Source organism: Echinops telfairi, unplaced genomic scaffold, assembly GCF_000313985.2.
Source record: "Echinops telfairi isolate 266 unplaced genomic scaffold, ASM31398v2 ScPeMD7_18;HRSCAF=68, whole genome shotgun sequence".
Lineage (NCBI taxonomy): Eukaryota > Metazoa > Chordata > Mammalia > Afrosoricida > Tenrecidae > Echinops > Echinops telfairi.
In genome coordinates this window covers 24,555,595-24,582,474 of record NW_022103915.1, presented here as the reverse complement: position 1 = coordinate 24,582,474, position 26,880 = coordinate 24,555,595, and the positions used below count along the sequence as shown (strand labels likewise).

Below are 26,880 nucleotides of genomic sequence, written 5' to 3'. Positions count from 1 at the left end.
TAGATATTTCATAAGAAAATAGAAGTTATTTACTGAAGGATCTCTGGATTAGGCAGGATATGTATTTTGTCCTATTGTATTTAAAGAGTAGCCTTACATTGGTTGACATGGGCAAATAGAGGCAAGTGAGCTAGTTATTGTAGTTCTAATGTGAAATATTAAGGATTTGGGTGAATTTGAAAGATGTATAATGGAAAGGACAGGTGTACCAATGCTAATAACCTCCATTTAATCATTGTTTTGATGTAAAGTATGAAAGAAGTTTTGATGATTAGGAGAAGTAAGAAAATAAGGGAAAACAAAGGGACTCATTTTGTTCACGGATTCCTAGACAGAGAGAGACAATGAGAGGATAGGCAGAAAGACACAGGTTTTATTATCTTGCTGGAACATATGTGTAATGATGGCCACAAAAGTCCCTGAGCATAGGATGAATGAACGATACAGAGATGCTACTCATTCTGCCTAAGACATGGCTTTAAATTTCTAAAACAAAATTGATTCATTCTTGGTATTGGCCAGCTATATCTTCCTATTCTTCTGTTAAGTCTGGCTAGAAGCTTTCCATTATTACTGCTTTGTCAAGGTTCCAGTTTTTCACTGGTCTTCTTTCTTTGCTTTTTATTTCATAAATTTCAACTTATTACTATTTCCTGTCTTTTGCTTGTTTTGGTTTTAATAAGCTCTTCAGTTTCTAATTGAACGCTAGACGCCTGGGACATTGATCTGAAAACTTCCTTTTGTAATGCAAGCGTTTAAATGTTTAACTTTCCTTCTAAACATTTTTTTAGCAGAGTCCTACAAATTTTGATACTTTATGCATCTATGTTCATATAGCAAAGAAACAACTTTCAATTTTCTTTTTCATTTCTTCTTAGACCCATGGGTTATTTAGACATATGCTGTTTGATTTCCAACAAGCTGGGAAATTTCCAGCTAGTTTTCTGTTATTGACTACTAATTTAGTTTTGTTGTGTTTAGGCAACACATTTTGTATAATTCAATCCTTCTAAATGTATTGCTATGGAGTCCTGGAGTTGTAGTGGCTGCAATGTGAATGGATGGCAGCTCGAAACACCAGCAGCTCCAAGGGGGAACGACTAGGCTTTCTACTCTAGTAAACAGTTACACTCTCAGAAACCTACAAGGGGTTGCTATGAGTCAGCACTCAATTGATGGCAGTGAAAGAAATGTAATATTATTAGTGCTTTGGTCTAGAAAATGGCCTATCTTTTCAATGTGTAGTTGAAAAATGGGTTTAACCTACTGTACTTGGGTGATATGTTCTATAAGCATCAATTTTGTCTAGTTGGTTAATTAGTAGCATTGTTCTAGTCTACTGTATCATTATTAATTGCCTGCTGTATACTGACTCTCCTCTGTCCAGGAGGGCCTCTGTGAGTAAGAAGGGACTCAATGGTAGGTTTCAGTTCTCATTTACTGAAAGAAGAATGTTGAAAATCACACCCTAATTATGGGCTTGCCTAATTTTTCTCATGGTCTGTCAGGTTTTGCTTCATGTATTTTAATATTCTGTTAACAGGTACATACACATTTAGGAGGATTATTCTTTAAAATTCTTGATTTAGTCATCGTTAAATCAAGCTTTTTTTTTTCATTATGGACAATGAACAGGTTGAACTCTAATACATCTTCAAGTTCCAACATTATATGTCTTCAAAAAATGAACACAATCTACCATATTTAAATTGAAGTATAACTAGTGAAATGAGCCTGAAAAGAACACTCTCCACTAAACTATTTTATACTCCCTTTGTATAACTAGATATGGGATAGACTATGAAGGAGCTCTGGTGGCACAGGGGTTAAATGTTGGGCTGCCAACTGAAAGATCAGCAGTTCTAATCCATTAGCCCCTTGGAAGGAGAAATGTGAGGTGGTCTGCTTTCTTAAAGATTAACAATCTCAGAAACTGAGGAGGGGGGATTCTATTCTATCGGATTGATTCAAGTCGGAATCAGCTCAGTGGCAGCGAATTTGTGTGTGAATTTTTTATTTAACATAATATGGAGAAACTACCTTTATCTCTCCAATTATGTAGTAATATTTTTGTGTCATTTCTATGTAAGTAAATTTGCCAGTTGACTATAAATTTAATGTTTCTTTTTAAGTTCTACTTTTCTTTCAATAAAATAATTAAGGTTTAGAAATGAAATGCTCGCTAAAAAGGAAGATATTTTGCAGTTTTAATAATCCCAGCTTTTGCATTACACCAATTCTTAAAGTTTAGCACAAGGACCTATATTTTATTGCTATCATAGTCTCAATAAGTTAGTTAGCCAGAATTCCCTGCAAAAATTCCACTGGGTGAAAGGACTTGCATTTTTTAATATTTTCCCTGGGCTTCTTCCACTTCTCTTTCATAACTCACATTGTAATTGGTTTCTTAAAAGCTGTTCCAACCTGACTAAAGATCTTTGCCAAAGTGTTCTCTAGCAATTAATATTTAATCATGCCTACCAAAAATTTTTCTCTGAGGAATATTATGAGTTCAAAGTTTACAAGATGAATGATACACTTGATTTTTTACAAAATATTTAATTTGTCCAACCCTTCCCCTGGAAAGAAGGAAAAAACACTTACGTATTTCTGCATCAATGGCAGAAATGTCTTCCTGAATTTGTCTGTAGCCTAACAATTCTCTGTCCTTCGACCTCTGGGCCCCCTTGATTCTGAATTCGGCATCAGTGCTCTAAAACACAGTTTTTTTTCCCCTCAGTAAACTTTATTCTGATTTAAAAGTTCAATCTGGGCTGATAGTTTGCTTAACCTTTGTCCTCCATATTTCAATCTGCGTGAGGGTTTGTTAGATTTTAACCTCTATGCAAGTGAAGATTTGATTGTCTCCATCTCTTCATCCTTCCATCTAACATACAAATATTCTATAGCTCAGCACTGTGCTACCTGCAGGGAGGAACTCAGTAATGGTTATCTGTGATCATTTCTAGACTGAAGTGCTGAAATGAAAGTTTTCTATGGTGGATAAGATGAAGACGATAATGTGCACCAAGTCGTTAAGACAACATACCGGCATGAAGCAGGGAACCAACAGAGAGGTCTGTGGGGCTGGCCCCAATACCAACTATGTAAACCATCACCCCTGCCCCCTTTTCCTCCCAGAAGAATGCACTACAGAGGGCAACACTGAAGCTACAGCTCAGGGAGAGGGGCACGTCTGATCAGAGAACACAGGTACAAACAAAGAGGAAAGGAGAGAGAGTGGAACACAACCTGGCCCACCAAGCCCTGAGGATGATATTCCTGCTCAGAGCAGCCAATGCTCAGAGAGGACCATAGAGCTGGCCCCACCACAAGACAAGACATCTCTCACTGACCCATATCACTATGAGGGACAACACTGGAGGCACAGTGTGGAAACTGTACCTGATCTGACCCCATCACACCCAGGCAAAATGCTAAGGTGTACCACAGAGTAGCAAGTGGAGCAAAGCAAAGAAGTCCCCGGGGAATACCAAAAATTGACTTTGGGGCCAGGGCAAGGCAACTCAGCAGACTTGACCGGAAAACAACCCTAAAGGTCAACAAACAGACCTGGAAGTACCTATATACTTTTCTCCCTTTTTTGTCATTGGGTTTGTTGTTGTTCTGGTTTTTGTTTTGTATTGTCGTTTTGTTTTGCTCTGTCTTGATTTTGTGCTTTATTATTGTCTCTGCATGCCTATGTAGATAAGATAGGCAGTATAAACAATCCAGGGGAGAAAACAATGGGACTGGTGGTTGGCAGTTGGGGTGGTCAGACACAGGAGCGGGGGAGGTGGGAGAGAAAGAAGTGGGTGTTAACAAACCTAGTGACAAGGGAACAACAAGTGATCTAAAGTCAATGGTAAGGAGGGTGTAGGATGCCTGCTAGGGCTTGATCAAGGGCAATGTAACCGAGAGGAATTACTGAAACCAGAATGAAGGCCAAACATGACAGTGAGACAAGAGGAAAGTAAAAGGAAATAGAGGAAAGAACCAGGAGGCAAAGGGCATTTATAGAGGTCTAAAGACAGGCATGTATACATATAAATATATTTATATTTCACGATAGGGAAATAGATCTATGTACTTATATCTCTATGTTAAGTATTAAGGTAATAGAAGGACATTGTGCCTCTACTCAAGTACTCCCTCAATGCAAGAACACTTTGTTCTAATAACCTGGCATTCCATGATGCTCAACTTCCCGACAGGATTGCTGAAGACAAAATGGGTGCACAGCAAATGTGGTGAAGAAAGCTGATGGTTCCTGGTTATCAAAAGATACAGTGTGGGGGGTCATAAAGGCTTGAAGACAAACAAGCAGCCATCTAGATGAGAAGCAACAAAGTCCATATGGAAGAAACACACTGGCCTGTATGATCATGAGGTGTCAAAGGGATCAGGCATCAGGCATCAAAGACCCAGAAAAAGAAATCATATAAATGTGAATGAGGGGGAATGCAAAGTGGAGACCCAAAGCCATCTGTAGACAATTGGACCTCCCCTTACAGAAGGGTCACAAGGAAGAGACGAGCCAGTCTGAGTACAGTATAGCACCGCTGAAACAAACAATTTTCCTCTTGTTCTTTAATGCTTCTTCCCTCCCACTATCATGATCCCAATTCTACCTCATAAATCCGACTAGACCAGAGCTTGTACACGGGTACAGATAAGAGCTGGAAACATAGGGAATCCAGGACAGATGAACCCTTCAGTACCAATGAGAGTAGCAATACCAGGAGGGTAAGAGTAAGGGTAAGGGTGGGGGGAGAAAGGTGAAACCTATCACAATAACCGACATCTAAACCCCTCCTTGGGGGATGGACAACAGAAAAGTGGGTGAAGGGAGACATTGGTCAGTGTAAGACATGAAAAAGCAATCATTTATAAATTATCAAGGGTTTGTGAGGGAGAGAACATGGGGGAGGGAAGAGAGAAAAATAATGAGGAGCTGATACCAAGGGCTCAAGTAGAAAGAAAACGTTTTGAAAATGATGATGGCAACAAATGTACAAATGTGCTTGACACAATAGATGCATGTATGTATTGTGATAAGGGCTGTAGAGGCCCCAATAAAATGATTTAAAAAACAAAAACCCCAAAAAAGGGAGGAAGAAGATAGGAGACTACCACCCTCACATTCTGTTTCTTCATGTTAAATAATAAGAGCTGGACCAGATCACCTCTAAACTCTTCCAGGACTACCATTCTATGATTCTGATCTACTGTAATGGAATCACTGAGTAAACTTTACGTCTAAATGTACACATAACACACACACACCCTAAAAATAAAACCCCAAACCAAACTTACTGCCATGGAGTTGATACCAACTCTTAGCAATTCTGCAGGACAGGATTGACCCACCCCCGAGTTGCAGAGACTGTAACATTTTTCAGGAGGGGAGCCTCATCTTTCTCTTAAAGGAGCAGCTGGTGGTTTCAAACTATGGAGCCCAATGTATATCCACTACTTGCCACAAGAGACCCACATTTTCACAGTGCTATAAACCCACAGCGACATTCAACACCAGGTGAAGAGACTCAAGAAAATACTCCAGTAGTATCATTTAGAATAAATTATTTAGAAGGGGGAAGCAGGCAGTTTGTGAAGGGCTTGGGCCTGGTAGAGTTGACCCCCAGCATGACCAAAAAAATGATGTGCTATTTACAGCTCATGTTAGTTGCTATAAAAATATTTTTGATCCATTCCCATTTTCAGGTTTTCTAACAAAGGAATACCACAACTCAATTGCAGTATTCAAATATGAAGCAGAGTGTCTGTCCCCAAAGATCACACAATTCAGTACAACATTTCTGAATATTCAGTTTTCATCTAATCTGTAGCTATACTGTGTCGATAAGCAGTTGATTACATGCTAAACAGAGAAAAGATTGAAGTTGTCAAGGATTTCATCTTGCGTGAGAAAGAAAGGGCTTTCTACTCCCATAATGAGTTACAGTCTTGGAAACTCACAGGGGAGTTCTACCCTGTCTTATGGTCACTAAGAGTCAGCATTGGCTTGGTGGCAGTGAGTTTTTTAAAATTTATTTTTTATTAAAAGATCATTTTATTGGGGGCTCTTACAGTTTTTGGAACAACCCATACATCAATTGTATCAAGCATATTTATACATATGTTGCCATCATTATTTTCTAAACATTTACTTTCTATTTGAGCCCTTGGTATCAGCTCCTCTTTTTCCCTCCCTCCCCCTTTCCACACTCGTGGCCCCTTGATAAGTTATAAATTATTGTTTTCATATATTACACTGACCCCTGTGTGTCCCTTTCCCCATGGTTTCCATTGTTTGTCCCCCTGAGGGGGTGCATGTCAATGATTATATGTCAATGATTGCAATTGGTTCCCCCTTCCCCTCTCCTATCCCCAACTTCTCCCAACCCTCCTGGTATCACTACTTCCATTCCTGCCCTGGATTCCATGTATCATTAGCTCTTATCTCTTATCTGTACCTGTGCACAAGCTCCCATCTAGCCAGCAGTGAAAGGCAGGACTGGGGTCATGATAGTGGGGGGGTAAGGAAGCCTCAAGGAACTAGAGGAATATTATGTGCTTCATCAGTGCTTTACTGCACCTTGGTTGACTCATCCCTTCCTTGTGGCTATTTGGTGAGGGGATATCCTATTGTCTACAAATGGGTACAGATGGGTTGTGGGTCTCTGCTCTGACCCCCCTGGTTCTCAACAATTTTTGCTTGTTTGTTTGTTTGTTTGTTTGTTTTGGATCTTCTGATGTCTGTTACTCAATCCCATCGATACCTCATTATCACACAGGCTGGTGTGCTTTCTCCATGTGGGCCTCTCACTTCTCTGCTAGATGGCCACCTGTTTAACTTCAAGCCTTTAAGATCCCAGATACCATATATTTTGATAGCCGGGCACCATCTGGTTTCCCTACCACACCTGCCCGTGCACCCATTCTGTCTACAGGGATTGTGACAGGAGGATGAACATCACAGAATGCCAGGTTGTTAGAACAAAGTGCTCTTGCATTGAGGTAGGGCTTGAGCAGAGGCCCATAGTCTGTCCACTACCTCAGTGAATTGCCATATAAATATATGTACATAGGCCAATACCCCCATCTTTATTAATTAATGTATTTACATATGTACACATCTATGTTTATACCTCTATCCATATCTTTGCTTCCTACATCTTTCCTGTTTCCTTTTACTTTCCTCCTGCCCCACCATCATGCTTTTCCTTCTTCTACCCCTTAGTAATTCCTTGCAGCTAGATTGTTGTTGCTCCAACACCCCCAGGATCTCTATGTCCTCCTCATTGTTGACTTTAATTCCTTTGTTGTTCCCCATCTATGGCATTGTTTGCTCACCTGCTCCCCTCGCCCATCTCCTCCTCCTTTCAAGTCCCTCTGGAACTGTTGAGACCATTGCTTTCTCCTCTAGCTTGCTTCCCATGCCTATCTTATATACAGGTTAGGCAAAGCCAACAATAACATAGATAAAACAAATAAACAAAAAAATCCCAAAAGATTGAAAAACAAAAACAAAAAAAATAATAACTAGAAAAAAAACCTCTGAGTTTACTTTTACTCGAGGGAAGAGTGCTAGTGTAGTGGTTACACACTGGCTGCAAGCTCAGTAGTTTGAAACCACCAGCTGCTCTGTGAGAGAAAGAGGAGACTTTCTACCTCTGTAGAGGTACAGTCTTGGAAACTCACAGAGGCAGTTCTCCCATCCTGGAGGGTTGCTTTGGCTTGGCATCGCCTCCACGTCAGGGAGTTTTACTAGAGGGCGTGAGTTAAGACACCATCTTTGTTCTCCTAGGGGTGTGCTCTGCTAAAAGACAATCCACACCTCTATCAAAGCTGTTCCTACTTCCAAACTGAGCTGTGGTACAAGTAATACCTGCTTAGACTTTTCGATAGTTCTGACTTCGGAGTCTGGACCCTGCATTTGGCTTGCTTCTGCTTGACCTTGGATTTGGGACTGACTAGCACTCATGACCACGTGAGGCATTTTCTTGAAGTTTTGTTAGTTTCTACAGGGTGTTCCAGAGAAGCACAGAACCCAAGCTCTTCAGGAAATAGACTTAAGGGAGACCTGGGGGGAAATGGAATAGAATAACATCCTGGAAGAGTTGGACATTTTGGACAGTTAAAATCTCCAGTTCCTGGGACTAGTCTGTATTAACTCTTCTAAAAGAGATTATTACCACACCAACATTTCACATTTACAACAGTAAAGGACAATCTACTATCTATTTGGTGCATTGAGAAGACATGCGCTGTGAAGTGTCCTCTCCCTTGAGGAGCTCAGGGGTGTGTGTTAGGGGGTGTTGAGGGGGTGACCTGTGCTGCCCCATGTAATCCGCTCTCTCCTATCAACAGGGGCATTTTGTCTAGCCATCGTGTTCTGTGGCCATGGCCTCTCCAAGGGGATGCACATAGTCAGTGGGCACCTGTTCTACATTCTCAGCTCCTTTGGGGCTGAGCCCCTTCAGCTGCGGGTATTGGGGTGAGAAAGGAAGCAACAAAGAGGTATCTTAGAGGGTGTCTGGAAGAAATGTGTGCATTTCATGACATCCCAAAGTGGCCTAAACGGACCTGAGGTCGCTGTCTCAGCGTGGCTGAGTATCAGGCTAAGCTCCTACTGAACTTACAGGAAGCGCTGAGCCTGCCTGACTCCCCAGACCCATATCAGAACCAGAGCTGGTGGTGGCAGGAGGAGAACCCTGCAGGCAGCTCCCTTGGGGAAGCTGGGACCTGCACAGGAGGATGGATGGGGAAGTGGGTAAGCCACGGGCCCTCCAGTCACACAGCCCAATTTCATCCAGCTGCGTCTCCTCTAAGCCCGCTTCTCCACAGAGGAACCCTTAACTGGACTCAGCATCACAGCGACGAGCACATTAATACATCTCGGCTATTATTAGTTCTATGACAGGGATCTACATACAACCTCCTCTCTGGGGGATGGGCAGCAGAGGAGTGGGTGAAGGGAGACACCGGGCGGTGTAATATAAGATATAATAATAATTTATAAATTATCAAGGGTTCATGGGGGAGAGGGGAGGGCGAAGGGAGGGGGATGGGGAAAAAAGGAAAATGAGCTGATTCTGGGAACCCAAGAGGAAAGTGAATTTTGGGAATAACGAGGGCAACAAATGTATAGATGTGCTTTACACAATTGATCTATGTATTGTGATGAATTGTATGAGCCCCAATAAATTGATTTAAAAAATTGGATAAACGATCTGAAAACAGAATAAAAAACCCTCAATTTTCACAAAATGATAATTTTCTTATCACAATCAGATCTTTGGGACCTAACCATGTTAAGTGAGGTGTGTGTGTGTGTGTGTATGTGTGTGTGTGTGTGTACATATGAGAGGATTTCAAACAGCGCACGGGAAAATGCAATGACAAGATAATGAACTTTACACACACACACACACACACACACACACACACACACACACACACACACACACACCCCTTTCCATGAAGCCCACTCGGCCTCATGGAGCCCGGTGCTCTGAGGAGGACTGCTCTGGAGGACTGTCTAGTGCATTGTCTTCACGGAGGCAGCTTGCCAGTCCTCCTTCGTCCTTGGTACTGTTTGGGTGGGTTTGAACCGCCAACATGTAGGTTTAGGTTGGAAGCCCACTGCAAACTGCTGGCGCCACCTTGGGGCCGGGGAGTGCCCAGAGCTGCACTTGCACAACAGTTTAAGCCTGGAGAGGGGTGGTGATAAAGGAGATCACGGAGAGCTGTGGGATCAAAGCTTCTCCAAATGCCCCCATGGCTGGCACTATTGGGCACAAGCAATGCACATGTCAAATCACATGAATAATACATTAGCCATCTATTTGAAGCCTCATTAAAATAAATTACATGAAAATAAAAATGCTCTGCATCAACTACAATCTTCAGTTGTACCCGGGGTTCCACACAGCACACGTTAGAAACACCTGCGGCAGATGATGTAAGGGATGTACAGAGTAGCTGACTTCACAGAGGAAGTGCTGACGGCCACTAATTGCTCTAAGCAAGCAACCAACAAGCGGGGGTTTCAGGGACTTTCCCCATACACGTGCTTGCACCGAGTCAGTCTGACAAAAGGTTCCCAAGCACTCCCTCCTTCACCTCTGCTGAAAGCGATTATCAGCACTTGCCCACCTATTTCAGCGTATCCTAAAAGAACATCTGCTTCTTCCAAAATAAGTTGCATCCTAAACTTCTACAAATAGAAAGTAAACATTACGATTTTCTTTTCAGGGAGAGGAAGGATAAGAGGGCAAACATGCCTTTCACTAAAATAAACCAAACAAACTAGTGTTAATTAGATTAACCACATATTTGGTATGGGCAGAGAGCAAACGGGGCAGGTAGTCAATGGGGATTTCTTGGACAAAACTATGCTTCTTGGTAAACTCTGATGAGCAAGTTTGTGTTACTGGCTGACAGTTGAATGCTCTGTTCTACTGGGGAAGCTGGGACAGCAAGGAAGCCCGTCCGTCCTGCAGAAAGAAACCCAATTAGGCTCAAGAAACAAGAGGCCTTGACGTGCCTCTGTTGTCTATGGAGACAAGAAAAGGCTGCACTCGGTTCAGCTTTGAACTGAATGCTAAACTGAAGCTCTTAGATTAGCCTTTCCCAGTATCTTGGCCAACTTGGTCTAATAATTCATGAAGCTCTGGGCAATTGTAGACCGTGGTGGTCCTGCTTGCAATGGAAGCAAGTGTCTAGCATCTCATCATTTTTGTCTCGGGAAGTGTGATGGGAGTCAACAGCAGGATGGCTCTTGCCTAGAATGGGAAGAGAACCTGACATACACCCTTCCGACTCACCCCTTCCCTCGGCAGCCGGGTGGGCCTGCCGGATGGATGTCTTGTGGCCGTCTCACTGCCACCACAGTTTGACAGAAGTCAGTTTCCAACATGGTCTGCTGCTCCATCCACAGTAACATGAGGGAGCTTCAAAAAGTTCACCGAAAAACAGCATGGAAAGAGATGGGTATTTTTCCATGAACTTTTTGAAGCACACTTGTAGAGCCAGGGTTCGGCAATGGTCACCCTAACGGAGGCCTACTTTCAAACTGAGCTGCAGATAAAGCACTGCCCTATAACTTGTCTTCAGCTTTACAAAAGATGTTTGAGCATCTTTCTTTCTTCTGAATTCTCACAGTGACAGTCTCTACCTAGCATCTATCCCTCTCTCGGTTGTTTGGGGAAGGCTTTGAATTCCTAAGGGTCAGTTAACCGTTGTCTTTTCATGTTATTCCCCTGAGTTCTTGCCTACCGAGCACAGACACCGAAATGAATCCTCAAAGAATGTTGTGCTAAAAAGCAACAACAACCTGACTATCTGTCCGTGGCACTCAACAACGCTCTGCAATGGAGTTGATGCCGACTCACAGGGGCCCTATAGGATCGGGGAGAACTGCCTCTGTCGGGGTTCGAACTGCAACTCTCTATGGGATTAGAAAACCCCGTCTTTCTTCCAAAGAGCAGCTGGTCGTTTTGAACTGCTGACCCTGAGGATCGCAACCCAATGAACAACCTCTATGCCACTAGCGTTCCGTCTGTGAGAAATGAAGTTGAAAAAATGCAGAGGTTTTTTTTGTCTTTGCTTACGGATGTGACTGCCATGTGCCTAGAAAGTTCTGGCACATGGCTAGCATGCGATACACACTTGTTGAATGAGTGGATAAACAGGATACAAAGAGTTGGTGCATTATTTATGTGGTCAATCAAAGAGAGGAAATATTTCACATGCTATATGAATGAAGAAAGAATAGATTGGTCATTCAGTTTTTATTTTCTATACCAGCGGTTGGCTTTTTTTTCTTTTTCTGCCAATGACCAGATAGTAGATATTTTCGGCTTTGAGAGCCAGAAAGCCTAAGTTTACAACAACACCAGTGTGTGTGAAAAGAACCATAGACAGCAGGGAACGAGCAAATATGACAATCAACTTTGCTTACAAAAATAAGTCTTTGGAAAAGTTTGGCCTATTGACTATCATTTACCAAACCCTGCGTTAGAATAAATAGGTAAGGATTAGAACCAAACTCACTGCCATTGAAGTCAATTCAGACTCTCAGTGACTCTACAGTCCTGTGCAGAAGGGTCCCAGGGGGTTTCTGAAACTGTTGACCTTCAAGAGAGTACAAAGCTTCATCTTTCTCCCTTGAGGCAGCTGGTGGTTTTGAATGGTGGTTGTAACTAAGCTACCAGGGCTACTTTATGTAAGGATTATTTATTGCAATTAAAGTAGCCAGATAACTGATTTTCACAGAAACCATATGATCCCAAACCGCTGGGATCTATATTTGGCAAAATGTGTTCTCACATTTTTCTCTCCGATGACTTTATTTTCTAAGTGATTATACCCATCAGTTTTACATAGACGATTGCATTTGTTCACACCAGACATCTGCTGATAGGGTCCTGTCAGCATATTCACCACTGAAATGGGTCAGAGGTTTATAATGTTTGGGGAGTATTCATCGGAAGCATGTCATCATAAAATGGGTGTGTGGGCCCTTCCGTTACCTGCACTTGATTTTCAAAATTCTCTCTCAGTTTGCCCAGAGTTGGTGCCTCTTTCAAACCACATGGTTTCCTCTTCAGCTGCGAATGTAATTGTAATGGGAACTCTGTGGAGAGCACCTTCTAAACATGATAAAAATTCATAGTTTTGCCATATGCGGTTATGGAAATTGCATTGACTGACAGCAATTGTGTGTGGCTAGCTAGCACTGATTCATCTGGTGCCCAATCGAACTTTAGTGGAATATAACGTTCTAAGCAGGGCTTGGAACTGGTTGGAAATGGTTTAGTGGTGACTGACAAAAGGAAGGGCAGCCTCAGTGTTGTGTCGTAAGCCGAACCTTCTGCCCCTGGAATTGGGAACTAAGTAGGAAACAGGTTCTTCACACAAAGATGGTGGTGGAGCACGGTGCTCTGCATTGGTAGGCTGCATTCAAAGATGGTGACCTCGTGTAAAGGGACCAAATCAGTGCCTAGCTTTGTGCTATCTGCAGGAACAATTGTGAAATGGATTATTGTGACCTATAGAATTTGCATGGGGTAATTTTTTTTTAAGTAAAACTCCAAGCCTTTCTTCCTGTTCATCTTAGTCTGGAAGTTCCACACATAAACCTCCTCTAACAAATGGATGGGGGTTGCATGTATTTTTTAACATGGTAACAGCCACTTTAAATATTGCCATGTGAAATAACAAATTCACTAATACCATCTACGACTACCTCCCATATGTTGTTGCTAGGTGCCATTGAGTTTGCCTGACCCATTGAGACCCCATGCACAACAGAATGACACACTGCATGGTCCTGCACCATCCTTGCAATTTCTATGCCTGAGCCCATTGGTTGCAGTCACAGTGTCAACCCACCTCCTTGAAGGCCTCCCTCTCCTTTGCTGCCCCTTATCATACCAAACATGATGTCTTTCTCCAGTGACTGGTCTCTCCTAACATGTCCAAAGTATATAAGATGAAGTCTCACCAGCCTTGCCTCTAAGGAGCACTCTGGCTGTATTTCCTCCAAGACCAATCAGTTTGTCTTGTTAGCAGTCCATGGAAATTTTAATAATAATCTCCAGCACCACAATTTAAAAGCATCAATACTTCCTTGGCCTGCTTTCTTCAATGTCCAACTGTCACATGCATATGAGGCAATGGAAAATCCCATGGCTTGGGTCAGGCACACCTTAGTCCTCAAAGCCACATCCTCGCTCTTCATCACTTTCAAGAGGTTTTGTGCAGCAGATTTACCTAATGCAGTATGTCTTTGGATGTGACTGCCTCTTCCATGAACATTGGTTGTGGATGAAAGCAAGGCAAGATCCGTGACAACGCCAGCCTTTCCTCCTGTGAACATGATGTTACTTATTGGTCCAGTGGTGAGGATTTGGGTCTCCCTTACATTGAGTCGTAATCCATACTGAAGGCAACAATCCTTGAGCTTCATCAGCAAGTATTTCAAGTCCTGCTCACTTTCAGCAAGTAAGCCTGTGCCATCTTCAAATTATAGGTTGTTAATAAAGTTTCCTCCAATCTTCCATACAATCAACTATAAAACCAAACCAACCCAAACACACCATCATAAAGTTGACTCAGATTCATAGCAACCTTACAGTCTTTACAGGAGCAGAGTGTAGCGCCTGCTGGGTTTGAGTCACCAACCCTGCAGTTAGCAGCCCAATGCCTACTCCATGGCATCACGGACTCCCTTTCAACCTCGTAGATACTACTACAATAAAAGCAATCTATATGAAATGAAAGTTTAAAAAGTACAAAGGCACAGGGTGCTCTCTTAACAGTAAGGGTACCAATGACTTGATCTAATTGGGTTGAGTTTTTGTTTGGGATGGAAAAATGGTGTGCTCATTTGAAGTGTGCTAAGAAGAATTTTTAAAATGAACACTGAATTTAAATCCTCTAAGCATTCTAATAAATTACATTCAGAGGAGAAAAGAAGCTTCTTAAAAAATAATCATATTTGGCTGTAATAAGTGAATATATAGTATAATGAATATTCATGCATATTGATATTTGTAACTCTATAAAAAACACCAGAAAAGCTAGTAGTGTATTTCTTTTAAATTGACTGGGGGTGTACATGCAAACATAGTTAGATTCTCTGTTGGCATGTGTTCTCCTTCTGGGATAATTTTGCTTTTGGAAATGTCTAGAGACATGGTGGATATTAAAGCTTGGAGATAGGGTGCTACTGGCATTCAATGTGCTGATGGTAAAGACAGTGATAAACATCCCACTATGCATAGGAGGGCCCCCACTACAAAATATCTCAGGCTCAACATGTCAATAATGCTGATATGAAATTCTGCTCTAGATTAAGAAACGCAAACAAAAACAACAAGAAAAATTAACTGACCTAAAAGAAAGAGTAGAAATGCGCGGTGGCTTTCTGAGGCTATTGATCTTTATGGGAGCAGAAAACCTCATTTCTCTCCTTCAGAGTGGCTGATGGGTTCAACACCACTGGCCTTTTGGTTAGCAGCCTAATGCATAACCCATTGTGCCATCAGGGCTCTTAGACTAAGCACTATTTAGGGTTAAAATTGTTTAAAATCAACTGTGCACAGGTGAATACCTGGGAAATGGTAGACTTTTTTTTTTCCAATATGGTTAAATCTCCCCAAACTCTTGTATTATTAATTCAATGGTAATGGGTCTAACCGGAAGTGATAGCACAGAGTTCATATCTTCAGGGAGAAAAAACCCCAACAAACCCAGAGATGCCAGGACTATAGTTAACAAAAGACCAAAGGTGGATCTGGTGTCCCTGAGTGGTGCATACGGTTGGCCTATTTGCTTGCTAAACCAACGGCTGACGATTTGAGTTGACCCAGAGGTGCCTGGAAAGAGAGGTCTGATGACCTATTTCTAAAAAAACGGGGCATGGAAAACCCTAAGGAGCCAGTTCTTTTCTGACACTCAGTGGTCTCCAGGAGTCAGAACTGACTCAAGACAATAGTTTTTTCCCTCTTTAATATGTGTGGCCTCATCTATTGGAGATGTCAGTGTGATGAGTTCCCCGATTTGCGCACAGAGAAGGTCAAGCCTCCAAAGCCAATGACCTGAATTCCCTTGCTCGGGATTTGTTCAGTAGCATCATTACATACAGACAAAGGCAAGTTAGATGACGATCTACATCCTTAAAGTTTCATTCTCCAGGAAAACAGTTCTAGATTTTCCTTCGCGACTCCCACAAAATTGAAAATCCATTCCACACATTGACAGGGTTTGTTGGTTTTTGTCGCTTACAAGTGTCCTTACATGAACACTGAAATGGATGACTAGGAGGAGGTATAGCTATACATGTGGATAAAGTTCCCAGAGTGAGAATGAATAGAAAGGTCATTACCGTGAAGCTTTTGAGTCTGTACTTGGCCTCATCTCGGCGCAGCTGAAGAGACTCTCTCTGCATTTTGTATTTAGAATATCTCCCATCAGTCCTCTTGGAGAAGCCACAGGAAGCCTACAAAAACAACACCAGGTCTGAATGGGGGCTGAAAGAAAAAGCAGGGCTTGAAGGTAGAAGGAGAAAGGCCTGATATGTAGATAATAAATACTTACAGCATTTAAAGAGAGATCAGGGAGTCCCTATGCCCCAAGAATAAATAAAATGGCCTTGTTGGATGCTACTATAGAAATAAAAATGAGGTCTAATGTATCTGCTTCCTTTTTGCGACCAGTCCCCAGCCAGGATGAAATGAGTGACCCCTTTAGTTAAGGGTATAAGGTTCCCATCACAATGAGTTGTCCACAGGCATTGTGCTACCCCTGTGTATGCTCCCTCGGAGAATACAACATACTCTCCTTGTTACCTTTAAACCTGGTGCCCTTTTGCTTCACTATGCATCAGATACCAGTCTACAGTCACTTAGAAAATGGCTATAGGACTTAGATTTCTAAGCTCACGGAGATCTCATCTTCTATTATAAGCATAAAGCAATTCTCACACATTCAACTGAATGTCATAGCTTTAAGAGACCAAAGCTTTCAAAGGTGTTTCTTTCTTTCTTTTTTTTTGGATGAGAATGAACACTGTAATAGGTCACTATGTCTGATCATTTAGACACTTCTGCTACAAAGTAGAGAAGAATTAGAATAAATTTAGGGTTATCTATGTAAGAAGAAACACCCATGGGATCCTAAGACATCCTCCCCCCCACCCCCACCCACACAACCCCAAAGAATTTTAAGCTTACTGAATGTTTAAGCTGGAAGGGATATTAGATTTTGGAAAACACCCCCTCTTTTTTGGCGGGGGGTAGTAAGAAAATGAAAGCTCATAAATGCTAAAAATTATCTGCCCAAGACAAGACAATTTGTGGAAGTTTGGCTTGAATCTCAATGCTATTTCCTTTTTACCTCACCAAATATGTAAATTTAGATGTGGGACTGTACAGTGGAACCACTCCTTTTAAAAGGAAGCAGGGAAAAAAACAAAACCCAGCGTATGACCGCAATTGAACATATTTAGGTAGGATGAGGTTTGCACTCACAGAGTCATCAGCTAGGGTCCTATCTAGAAAATACATGTGAAATAGATTTTTAATATATAAGCTATTGATATCAACAGAAGGATCCATAGAGGGAATATTGTTGTAGCCCCTCATTTTATGAATAAGGAAAGAGTCTGAGATACTAAGTGATTGTCTGGTACACGAGCTTGAACCAGAACTTAGACTTTGAACTCCCCATTCTCTACACTGAGCACAGTGAGCTGTAAGAAAATTCACTGTTATTGAGTCACTGCTCACTCGTCGTGACGCCCCGTGAGTTTCTGAGACTGTAACAAATTAGAAAACTTAGGCTTACTCCCTTGGACCTCCTGGTGGATTCAAACTGCCCAACATGAAGATCAAAGCCCAAGGGTTAACCACTACACCACCAGGGCTCCTTCACACTGAGCTGTAAGGGAGCTGAAAAAATAGACTACATCGACTAATATAAAGACTTCCACAGTTTCATTTAAGGCTATGACTAGTTGTTTTCACGAAATGCGCTCTTTTTATTCATGTAGATGACTCCGGAGTACGGGTAGAGGGGATTCAGGCTACAGGCAGCAGGGAAGCGTGCAGGGACTGCTGTTATACCAATAATTATATCCCATTTCCATGCAGCTTGCTACACATTGCCTCAATTGCCTTCCCTGTAAAATGGGAACTGGTAACATCCATCTGTTGAGGGGCCTTACTCTGAAGATTAAGGAAAAGTGTCATGTGAATGACAGCTACAGCTCAATAGACCATCTGTACATGCTGCTTTCACAGGAAGCCTCCGGAAACAGAATGAGACACGGCCTGGTCCTGCGCCATCCTCGCAATCACTGCCCTGTTTGAGGCCACGGTTGCAGTCGTTGTTTCAATCCATGTCGCTGAGGGTCTTCCTCTTTTTCAAAGCCCCATACCAAGCATGATGTCCTTTGCCAGTGACAGCTCTCTCTTGACAACATGTTCAAATTATGTAGGATGAAGTCTCACCATCCTAGCACCGGAGGAGCATTCCGACCCAACTTCTTCCGGGACAGACTTATTTGTCTTTCTGGCAGTCCACAGTAATTTCAATATTCTTTGCCCACATAGGAATTCAAATGCATCCATTTTTCTGGGGTCCTCCTCATTCACTGTCCAACTTTCACATGCATATGAGATGAATGAAAATATCATGGCTTGGGTTATGGGCACCTTAGTTTTCAAAGTAACCTCCTTGCTTTTCAACATCTTAGAGAGGTCTTGTTGCGTCCATGAGCATTGATTGTGAATTGAGGCAAAAGGAACTCGCTGGCCACCTCAATCATTCTCTATTCAGCAGGATGTGCTGTTTCATTGTCCAGCTGTGAGGATCCTGGTTTTCTTTACATTGACTAGCAATCTGTACCAATGATCCATGCAATCTCTGGTTATGGTCAGCAAGTGTTTTAAGTCCTCAGTATGTACATAGCACATGTGAATTCCCTCCTTCATTTTTACCCAGGCTAAATAAAGCTGTTTCAATGACTAATATTAAAAAGTATAATTGTGGACCTTGAAAAAAATTCTCCCAAGGAATCTGATCATATAAAGCATTTCTGCTTGTGAGCATGTGTGCAGTTAAATTAGACTTATAATCACTTGTTTATCTGAGTATAAAATTAAATGAGAACTTTTCTGGAGCGATAGGGAATACAACTTTTAAATTGTACACATGAATATTCTGCTCCACATAGAACAGTGGTAAAAAGGAGTTCAACTTTATCTTTTCATACTGGTATAAGAGAGGCATCTGCTTGGCAGTCACATGTCACTTGCTTGTAGTACCTTCTCCTGCGTGCCCTTTGTTCACTTAGCCGACTTGTGTTAGCCACAAGTGGAACAAATATGGCTGTGACATACTGCCCATCCTGCACATCTGGCTGGATAAGGCTGAGTGAACATCTCATCCTTAAACCCTGGTTTCCTAAATTCTTAAAAGGGATGCAGACTGCAAACCCATAATCAAATCATGGGAAATAACCAAGCCTTCAGTAAAATATACTAGAAGCACTTGGCTACATTTTATTTATTCTACTCTAAATTTCTGGTTGTGTCTATTCAATTTTGGACCTCAAAATGTTCAGTTCCTGAACTCCCAAAAAGAAGCTTAAGGAAATGTAGTTTTAAGAGACTGCAGCTCTTAGGGGTCAAATCACATGAGGGCTTCCAATAACTCCATACAAAATGACCTAGTTATTGTTCTTATCTGCTGCTGCTGCTGTTGCTGTTGTTGTTGTTGTGTGCCAACAAGTTGGTTCTGACTCAGGGTGACCCTATGGACAACTGAAGGAGCCACTGCCTGGCCTGCAACGTCCTCACAATTGTCGATCTTGTGGAGAGCCTCCTCTTTTTCGCTGTTCTTATCCTTCAAAACATCAATCATATTTCAAAGCCAATGCAAAACAAGAGATTAAGTGGTATCCAATAAGAAAACCTTACCATTGTTAGCTTCAGCCATAAAGCGTCAGTAAATTATAAGTTGCAAAAATTGTGCAGCACTAGAGGGATATGAGAAAGCATTCTTCCTTTGGAGAAAGGTCTCTTTTGGCAGGAGTGGAGAGCAGGGCTTTTTGCTTTGCATGTCTCCTCCAGGAGAAATTTTAAAAAATATTCATGGGTAAATTTATACATGTAATTAACTGACTTGATAATGAAATGCTTTGTGGTTAGGGTTCTATCAATAAATGACAGGATGTATGGTATCTCATACCCACGTGGATTTGAAGGCATTTATTTGACTATAGGGATAAACTGTAAACTATCACATCTCTAAAACAGTTCCCTGGCACTCTGTAATTAAAAAGAGTAAATTACATTAAAATTGCTATCAAAAACGTTATCTATTGTCAACATGACTTGCCACCCTCTTGACTTCTTAGGTCTTTCTAAATTCTAATGAAAGCTTTAGGCCACATGCGTTTTTGTGGGGAGTGTACAAGTGTCTATTCACTTATATTGGGCTCATGCACCAATTCCATTGAGTTCCATCCTGACTACACAAACATTGGTACACTCTGATCAGATGGAGGGTCACAAGTCCCGGATGTTTTCTTGTGGTCCTTGCTCCCTCCCTGTACTTTTCTCTGTGCATCAGGAAGATGATGTCAAGTGCTTTCACTCTGCGACAAATAGTGAAAGAGACAAGCCAACCCTTTCTCACTCTGAAGTCTTTGAAATCATCTAGGAGGCTCAGTTTCTCAGGCACAGATTCCAGATGGTCCAAGGCCACTTGGGTACTCTGAGAAAGGAAACAGAAAGAGACCAAACATTATAAAAAATTGATGAAGAGTCTTGGAATCCAAATACTAAAACTCAGGTGCAGCAGTTTAAGCTGCACACTTGAATAAATAAGAAGAGATATAATAATTTCTCTATGATAAACGGAGCTTTTTAAATCGGAAGAATTGTTTTCTTTCAAAACCTGTGCATGGTGCATTTGAAAGACTGACCTAGGTGTAAAAAAGCTTCCCAGATAATTGATTTCACCTGATGTGCTCTGAAATTTTTAATAGAGCATTGCATATTAATATTAATTTACAAACCTGCTTCAGTGAGCATCAGAAATAAACCACAAGGCAGTGCTGAGAAAGATGAATGTGCTGCTCTGTGTCTATGAGAACACAGCCAAGGTGCTCCAAGAGGAGGGTGCTCCCCCATTATTTTAGTTTAAAGGAAAAGAAGAGCTTTTTTCAAAAGACTTGGGGAAAATATGTGAAATTAAAGAGTGTGACACGGATATAAGATCCCGTTGAGCATAAATCAATAACTTATTACACAGTTTTTGAGGGCTGGTCACTACTCATCAAAACATCCAGGAGAATCTGAAAGTTCTTTCAGAGGCAGTGTGAATGAGGAAGTTAAATGTAGCATAAGCTTGTGGCCAGAGACGGTTGCATTTGTATCTCCATATTCTTGCCGTCTGTCCCAGTGATAGCATACAGTAGGTAGGCAACTTCTAATACTTTATAAATTTAAAATTAATTTTAATGATTCAGTCCAAGAAACTACCAGACTCCATGACTGGTGCATGGAAAGAGAGCGAAGCGGCATTACGGAGAAGCTGGTGCCCACCCACTGCTCGCTCTTCTGTACCTCTCCCACATGAATGGTCCTGAGTGACAGATGTGATGTACCATTTCTGGGCAGTTAAGAGCTGTGTGCTTGCTCCTTCATCCCAGACCCCAGCATCAGATGCTCCAGAGGACCGAATGATAAGACAGAAGCAGGCTGTCTGTCATATTGGATTTCACGTGAGTGAGATATGAACTTCGAATCAATTACGTCATGAGATTGTGGGGGTGTTTTTTCGTTACTTGTACACAGCACAAGGAACCCTGGTGGCTGAGGTTCAAACCCATCAGCTGCTCTCCAGGAGAACGAGGAGCCTATCTGTTTCAGGAAAGATGTACAGCTTCAGAAACAGTATACAGGGATGCTAGGGGTCCCAATTGCTGCATGGCGGGGAGTGGAGTAGTACACAGCACATTACATAATAAAATTTTATGGTGAGAATGAAAAGAATGAAATTGTATGTAATATTGTGTTCCAATGGCTTTTTCTACTCTGATGACCAGGCAAAGGTTATTTCTCAGGGAGAGTTCCATTTTCCTGGAGCTAGAGAGGCCTGGAACTGTTGTTATCCTGATGTAAGATGCCCATTTTAACTTAACCTTCCTCTTTTAAATCCCCTATTTCACCATAAGGAGCGCTGGCTGCATAGTGGGTTAAACACTGGGCTGCTAACTGCAAAGTTGGTGGTTCAAACCCACCATCGACTCCATGGGAGAAAGATGAGGCTGCCTGCTCTCGTGAAGATGGAAATTCTTGGAAATTCTGAGGAGCAGTCTGACTCGGGCCTACTGGCTGGCTAGGAATCAGAATGGACTGCACAGCTGTGGGTGTCTCACCCCAAGGCTGCTCTTTGCCTGGCACTCTTGTTCCAGAATCTTTCTGGTCCAGTTTCTCTGCTGACACTCGGGTCTCCTGCTGGGCTTGGGTAGGGGCGAGGAGAGCGCCTAGGGTCTAATGCCTCCAGAGAGTGACTTTCAACTGACACCTTTCCACCCCCTCCTTCTGCACTAATTGTTGGCTTCAACTCAATCGTTTTTTTCAATAGTTCTACCAGGTAAAGTATATGCTGTATTTATTTTAATAATAAAAGTGCAGATTTTCTCAAGGATTAGATTGACCTTTGAATGATAAAAGGCATGACAATGTACTGGTGATTTTGAAGCAAAATTTTATGCATTGAATACAATCTTGTTCATAAAAACAGTTTCTGGTAGACTGGTAGTTTTAATTTTTTATTTCCCTTTTATCATCTGGTTAATTTTTCTAATTCAGCAGTGATCTTCTGACTCTAGGTTAAGTATGTTAAGTTCATTTCATTCTTAGAATAAGCAAATGATCTTGACCTACTCTAAACCCACCAGGCTATCCACATATTTTTGCTTACAATTTTCTACCAGTAAAGTGACTGAATGGAAACTGTGTTCGTGAGTGCGCTCGTGTTATCAGTTTGCCTATTTGAATCTGTTTCTTGCTATAGCTTCGAGTGGCTTCTCTTTTGTGCGTGAACTTTGATAACATGCCATGGCTGCTGCTTTCTTATGGGCAGTGACACTTAATCCACTCACCAAGTCTCTGGTGGCAGATGGACATGCTCTCTCCTTTCCGATTTCACTTAATGGCATCTACTTCAGATGTATGTTGACTCCAAATATATTCCTCCCTATCCAAAATATGGTCTGGTACACACAGCTTACTCTTCATTCTTACATTCTAGTTAATCAATTAACAATGAATGTGTTCTAGAAAACCCCCAGGACCTAGAAGGTCCTTTCCTGTCTTTTGGGAGCTCTTAATTCGCTCCGTGGCTGAAAATGGGGTGGAGAATGCACATGTCCAGGCCTTAAGAAATACAGAAAGAAAAGAAGTTTTGTGCTTATTTTAAGAAAATTGCATATGGAAATGCTAAGATTTCTAGGCTAGCTGAAATAACAAGATGTGACGTAACGAAGATAATGCATGCAGACTGATTCTGTCATCTTCCAAGAGGATATTTTGGGATTCTTCTTTCTGCTCTCCTCTTTTCTCATCACCTTTCCTCCACTTGCTACCCTCCACCTCTCTCTCTCTCTCTCTCTCTCTCTCTCTCTCTCTCTCTGTGTATGTGTGTTTATCTGTAAGTGTGCTTGCTGAAAATCACCCGTTGGCTCCACAGGTGTAAGATTATGCATATTCATGCTCCAACTTCAATTTTAGTTTTTATAGTTCTTCATGAGATATACTCTTGTCATATCACATATGATTTTGAAGGAAGACAGCTCCAACAGCAGATAATTCATTCAAAAATAACTTTTTGGATAGCAGAGATGGCAAGAGAACTTATACACGGGGAGTCAGGGTCACTTTTAATTCTGAAGTTGGTCAGTGTTTTCTGCCTATGTTGCTAATGCTGAATGGAAGGATACCCCTACTTTTAGCATTATGAGAGCAAGTTTCCAAGATTAATTCACTAATAGACCAGCAAACAACAGACAATTACATGTCTTTACTTTCTTAAGTATAATTTTCAGAACAAGACACTCTTAAACCATTTTGAAGGAGCGGCGGCGGCACAGGGGGCTGTGGATCGGGCTGCAGACTGCAAGGTCAGGCGTTTGAAGCCACCAGCAGAAGCGCTACAGGAGAAAGGCCGCGTTGTACTCGCATCCAGATGCTCATCTCGGGGACCCACTGAGATGATGCTATTCTGTCAGATTAGGGCTGCTATGAGCCGGAACTGACTCATTGACAAGGAAGCTGAGAAATGGTTTTGACTGTTCTCTGTGGAAAGCATTGCAAGCTATTAATTTTTGATTAAATTGGAAAACAAAGAAAACCCATAGCTAAAATTTGATCTCACAAAAGATCAATGCGTCTATGTGTTTGATACTGTGTTTTCTCAGTGGCTTGAAGAACGGGCCCAGAAGCAGTACTGAAGGCACATGATCAGTTAATTCCCATCCTATGTAATAGTATAACAAGAGTCTGAACCCTACAAAGACCATTCAACTTTGAATACTTTTATTAACTCCCATGCTACCGTCTACAGTAGGTAGACGACTGTTGCTCCCGTCACATAAACGAGTCAACAGAGAACCACAGTGTAAACAGCCTCCTGACTGGCATCTGGTGGCCTAATGTGGGACATGAATCTGGGCATGAATGCAGAAAGGGCAGTGTTTGAAAAAAAAAAGATGGCAAATCACAAGCTAAGAAGAATTAGATATCAACCAGCAGCTGGAACATTGAGTGTTTCATGTAAAATCCTAAATTCTTACCCTCTCCACAGGTATCTACCTATCAAGTGCTAGAATTTTGAGGCGATGTCCTTGATGGACTTATTTCTGAGCGAGAACCATGAGGGTGACCTCAAAGAGAATGCCACTTGCAGTGCCGAAGAGTTCCTGCCCAGGACCCAGCATTCAAGCTCGCATACGGGGCAAAGGCTGTGGCGTTCTGCTAGGTGGGGTATTACTTATGGAATGAGTTTTATGATCCCGTTACTCTTTTACAAATATGTTTGTAAGGCTCAGCGCTCATGAACCATACTACTCTGCCCATGTGCGGAGTTCCAATCAATACTGGCTTTATGAAAACAATGGCAAATGTGCCATATCCTCCTCCACCTACCTACTCCATCTCAACTTCTTTATTAAGAACCCAGGATCAAAAGTTTCTGGTTTCTTTCTTTCTTTTTTTTTGCTGTTTCATGCCCATATTTTCTTTAGAGTAAAAGGGAAGATCAAGTGGTAGACACATTACTGAAGATCAGAAGGCCTCCCTGGCCCTATGGCTTTTGAGCCTACAGGTATGTTCAGAACTCTCTTGACAAGGCAAAGAATAACAGTCAATTTCATCATTTCCCAAATCTTCCATATCAATCCAGCTGCTACTGAGTTGATCAGATTGTAATGATCCACGGTCCATTTTTGCTTGAACTCCTGCATTTTAGACTAGTGAGCATTAACAGTATGGTAACCAAACTCGTAGCAATTAGGAACTAGCCAGAGGGATGTATTGCAATCCCAAAGATTCCTATGTTCTGTAGAGAAAGCAGAGGGAACACAGTGAACAATGGGCTCAATGCCCAAACACAAACTCACTGACATCGAGCTGATTCCAACTCACAGTAACCAAGGGTATATTTAAAAAAATATCTTTCTTGGACTCCACAAAAACAAAGCCTCACTCATTTTTCTTATTAACCTATTACAATGATCAAGTTCTTTTGGTGCTATGAAATCATATGTGTATTGAAGTTAAAATGGCATAGCAATTCAAAGGGATGCTATCATTTTATTTCTTTTTCAAATGTGTATGTTTTGGGCACTACACAAATGTTAACTAAACAAAGTTATGAAGCAATTTATTTGGGTTCAAAAATGCATTTCTATTGCATTTGGAAAGAGACTCATTGCAAACCTTTCCTGACAAATCGCTGAAAGGTGGTAAAACGAGCTGAGTAAACACATTTCCAGGAGGGGAAGGGTGAGATCATAATAAGGGGAGACTGTATGCCTTTTAAATTAGGGTGACTCCTTCCAGCACAGCTGTCACAGCTTCACAAGGCCCTGTTTTCATCCAGATTGTGTAAGACACCCACGAGCACCAAACGGAACAGGAGCAGCACAGTAGAACTGAACAGGAGGCAAAGTATTATTGTGGGTGCTCATTCTTCAAAGAGACCCAGCTAGAAGATGTGTGGATTTCTTGGAGTCTGACTAGAGGGCAGATTTTGTACTTTAAGAGAAGCTTAAACATCAGAGACCTACTTAGGAGAGTTAGTATATGTCTTGGTGTAAGAAAATACATACGGCTTGTTAAGGAAAAACACTGATTAACATGGCAATAAAACATCAGTGACTACATTTGCACTAAAATCTGGAGCTTTGTCAACAACCAATTTTGTCTGTGTCTTCCTACACTACCATTCTCATTAAAAATAATCCAAGGTCCCCTCTAAGAAGTGTGAATGTATAAAATGTGACCATAAGCAGCATATATTCACCAAATAACTTGGACAGAGGAAGCTTTCTGGGTGACTGCTGACTCTCATGCATCATATAGTTTTAAGTGCTGAAAGACAGACTCTGCCATTCCAGATGGTTGCTTCCGGATTTTGAGACATAACCAAATTATGTGAAAAGTCAACTGAAGATCTTATTACCTTAAACAGATGCACTGTTTTCTCTAGATGAGTTTAACTAATTTGGGGGTTTTACTTTTAATAGAAAACACCAAGTAGGTGGTGAAGGAGAAAGAACAAAAAAGTAATGAAAGTTTCTTTCCCTAAAGATTCGTCTTTGGTATTGGTGCTGTTGATTGGATCGTGATTCACTGCAACCTCCCAGGACAGAGCAGAACTGCCGGTCAGGGTTTCTTGGGATGTCATCTTCACAGGGAAAGATCTTTGCAATACATATCACCAGGTCTTTCTTCCATGGTGGGTGCTGGATGCTTTGAGAATCCAACCTTTCTGTTAGCAACCAAGTACTCAAGCATCTCACATACCGCCATCAGGGCAATTCTGACTCACCAGGGCCCTCCATAGGGTTTCTGAGATTGTACGCCATTACAGGAGCAAACACTCCCACCTTTTTCTGCATAGCAGTTGGTAGGTTTGAACTTCTAACATTGGAGTTAATACAACCACAGCACCACCAGGGTTCCTGGGTCCTTAAAGATTCTTTACTCTTCTTAAGTATCTGAGTTAGTTAATTGTGCCAGCCTGGCCAATAATCACATGTGGTGCTGGTTGAAAGGCGGAGGGATAAATGGG

At 41.7% G+C, this 26,880-nt stretch overlaps 1 protein-coding gene across 1 annotated transcript in view; it reads right to left on the bottom strand.

Moving 5' to 3' along the window:
* Positions 1–26,880, bottom strand: part of CEP128 (centrosomal protein 128) — a 446,899-nt gene that overhangs the window by 13,249 nt on the left and 406,770 nt on the right. The window contains exons 21-22 of the mRNA XM_030884984.2: positions 20,215–20,292; positions 15,899–16,012 (exon numbers count right to left, since the gene is read on the bottom strand). Of these exons, the coding sequence (XP_030740844.1) occupies positions 15,899–16,012; positions 20,215–20,292 (192 nt within the window). The remainder of the gene's footprint in view (positions 1–15,898; positions 16,013–20,214; positions 20,293–26,880) is intronic.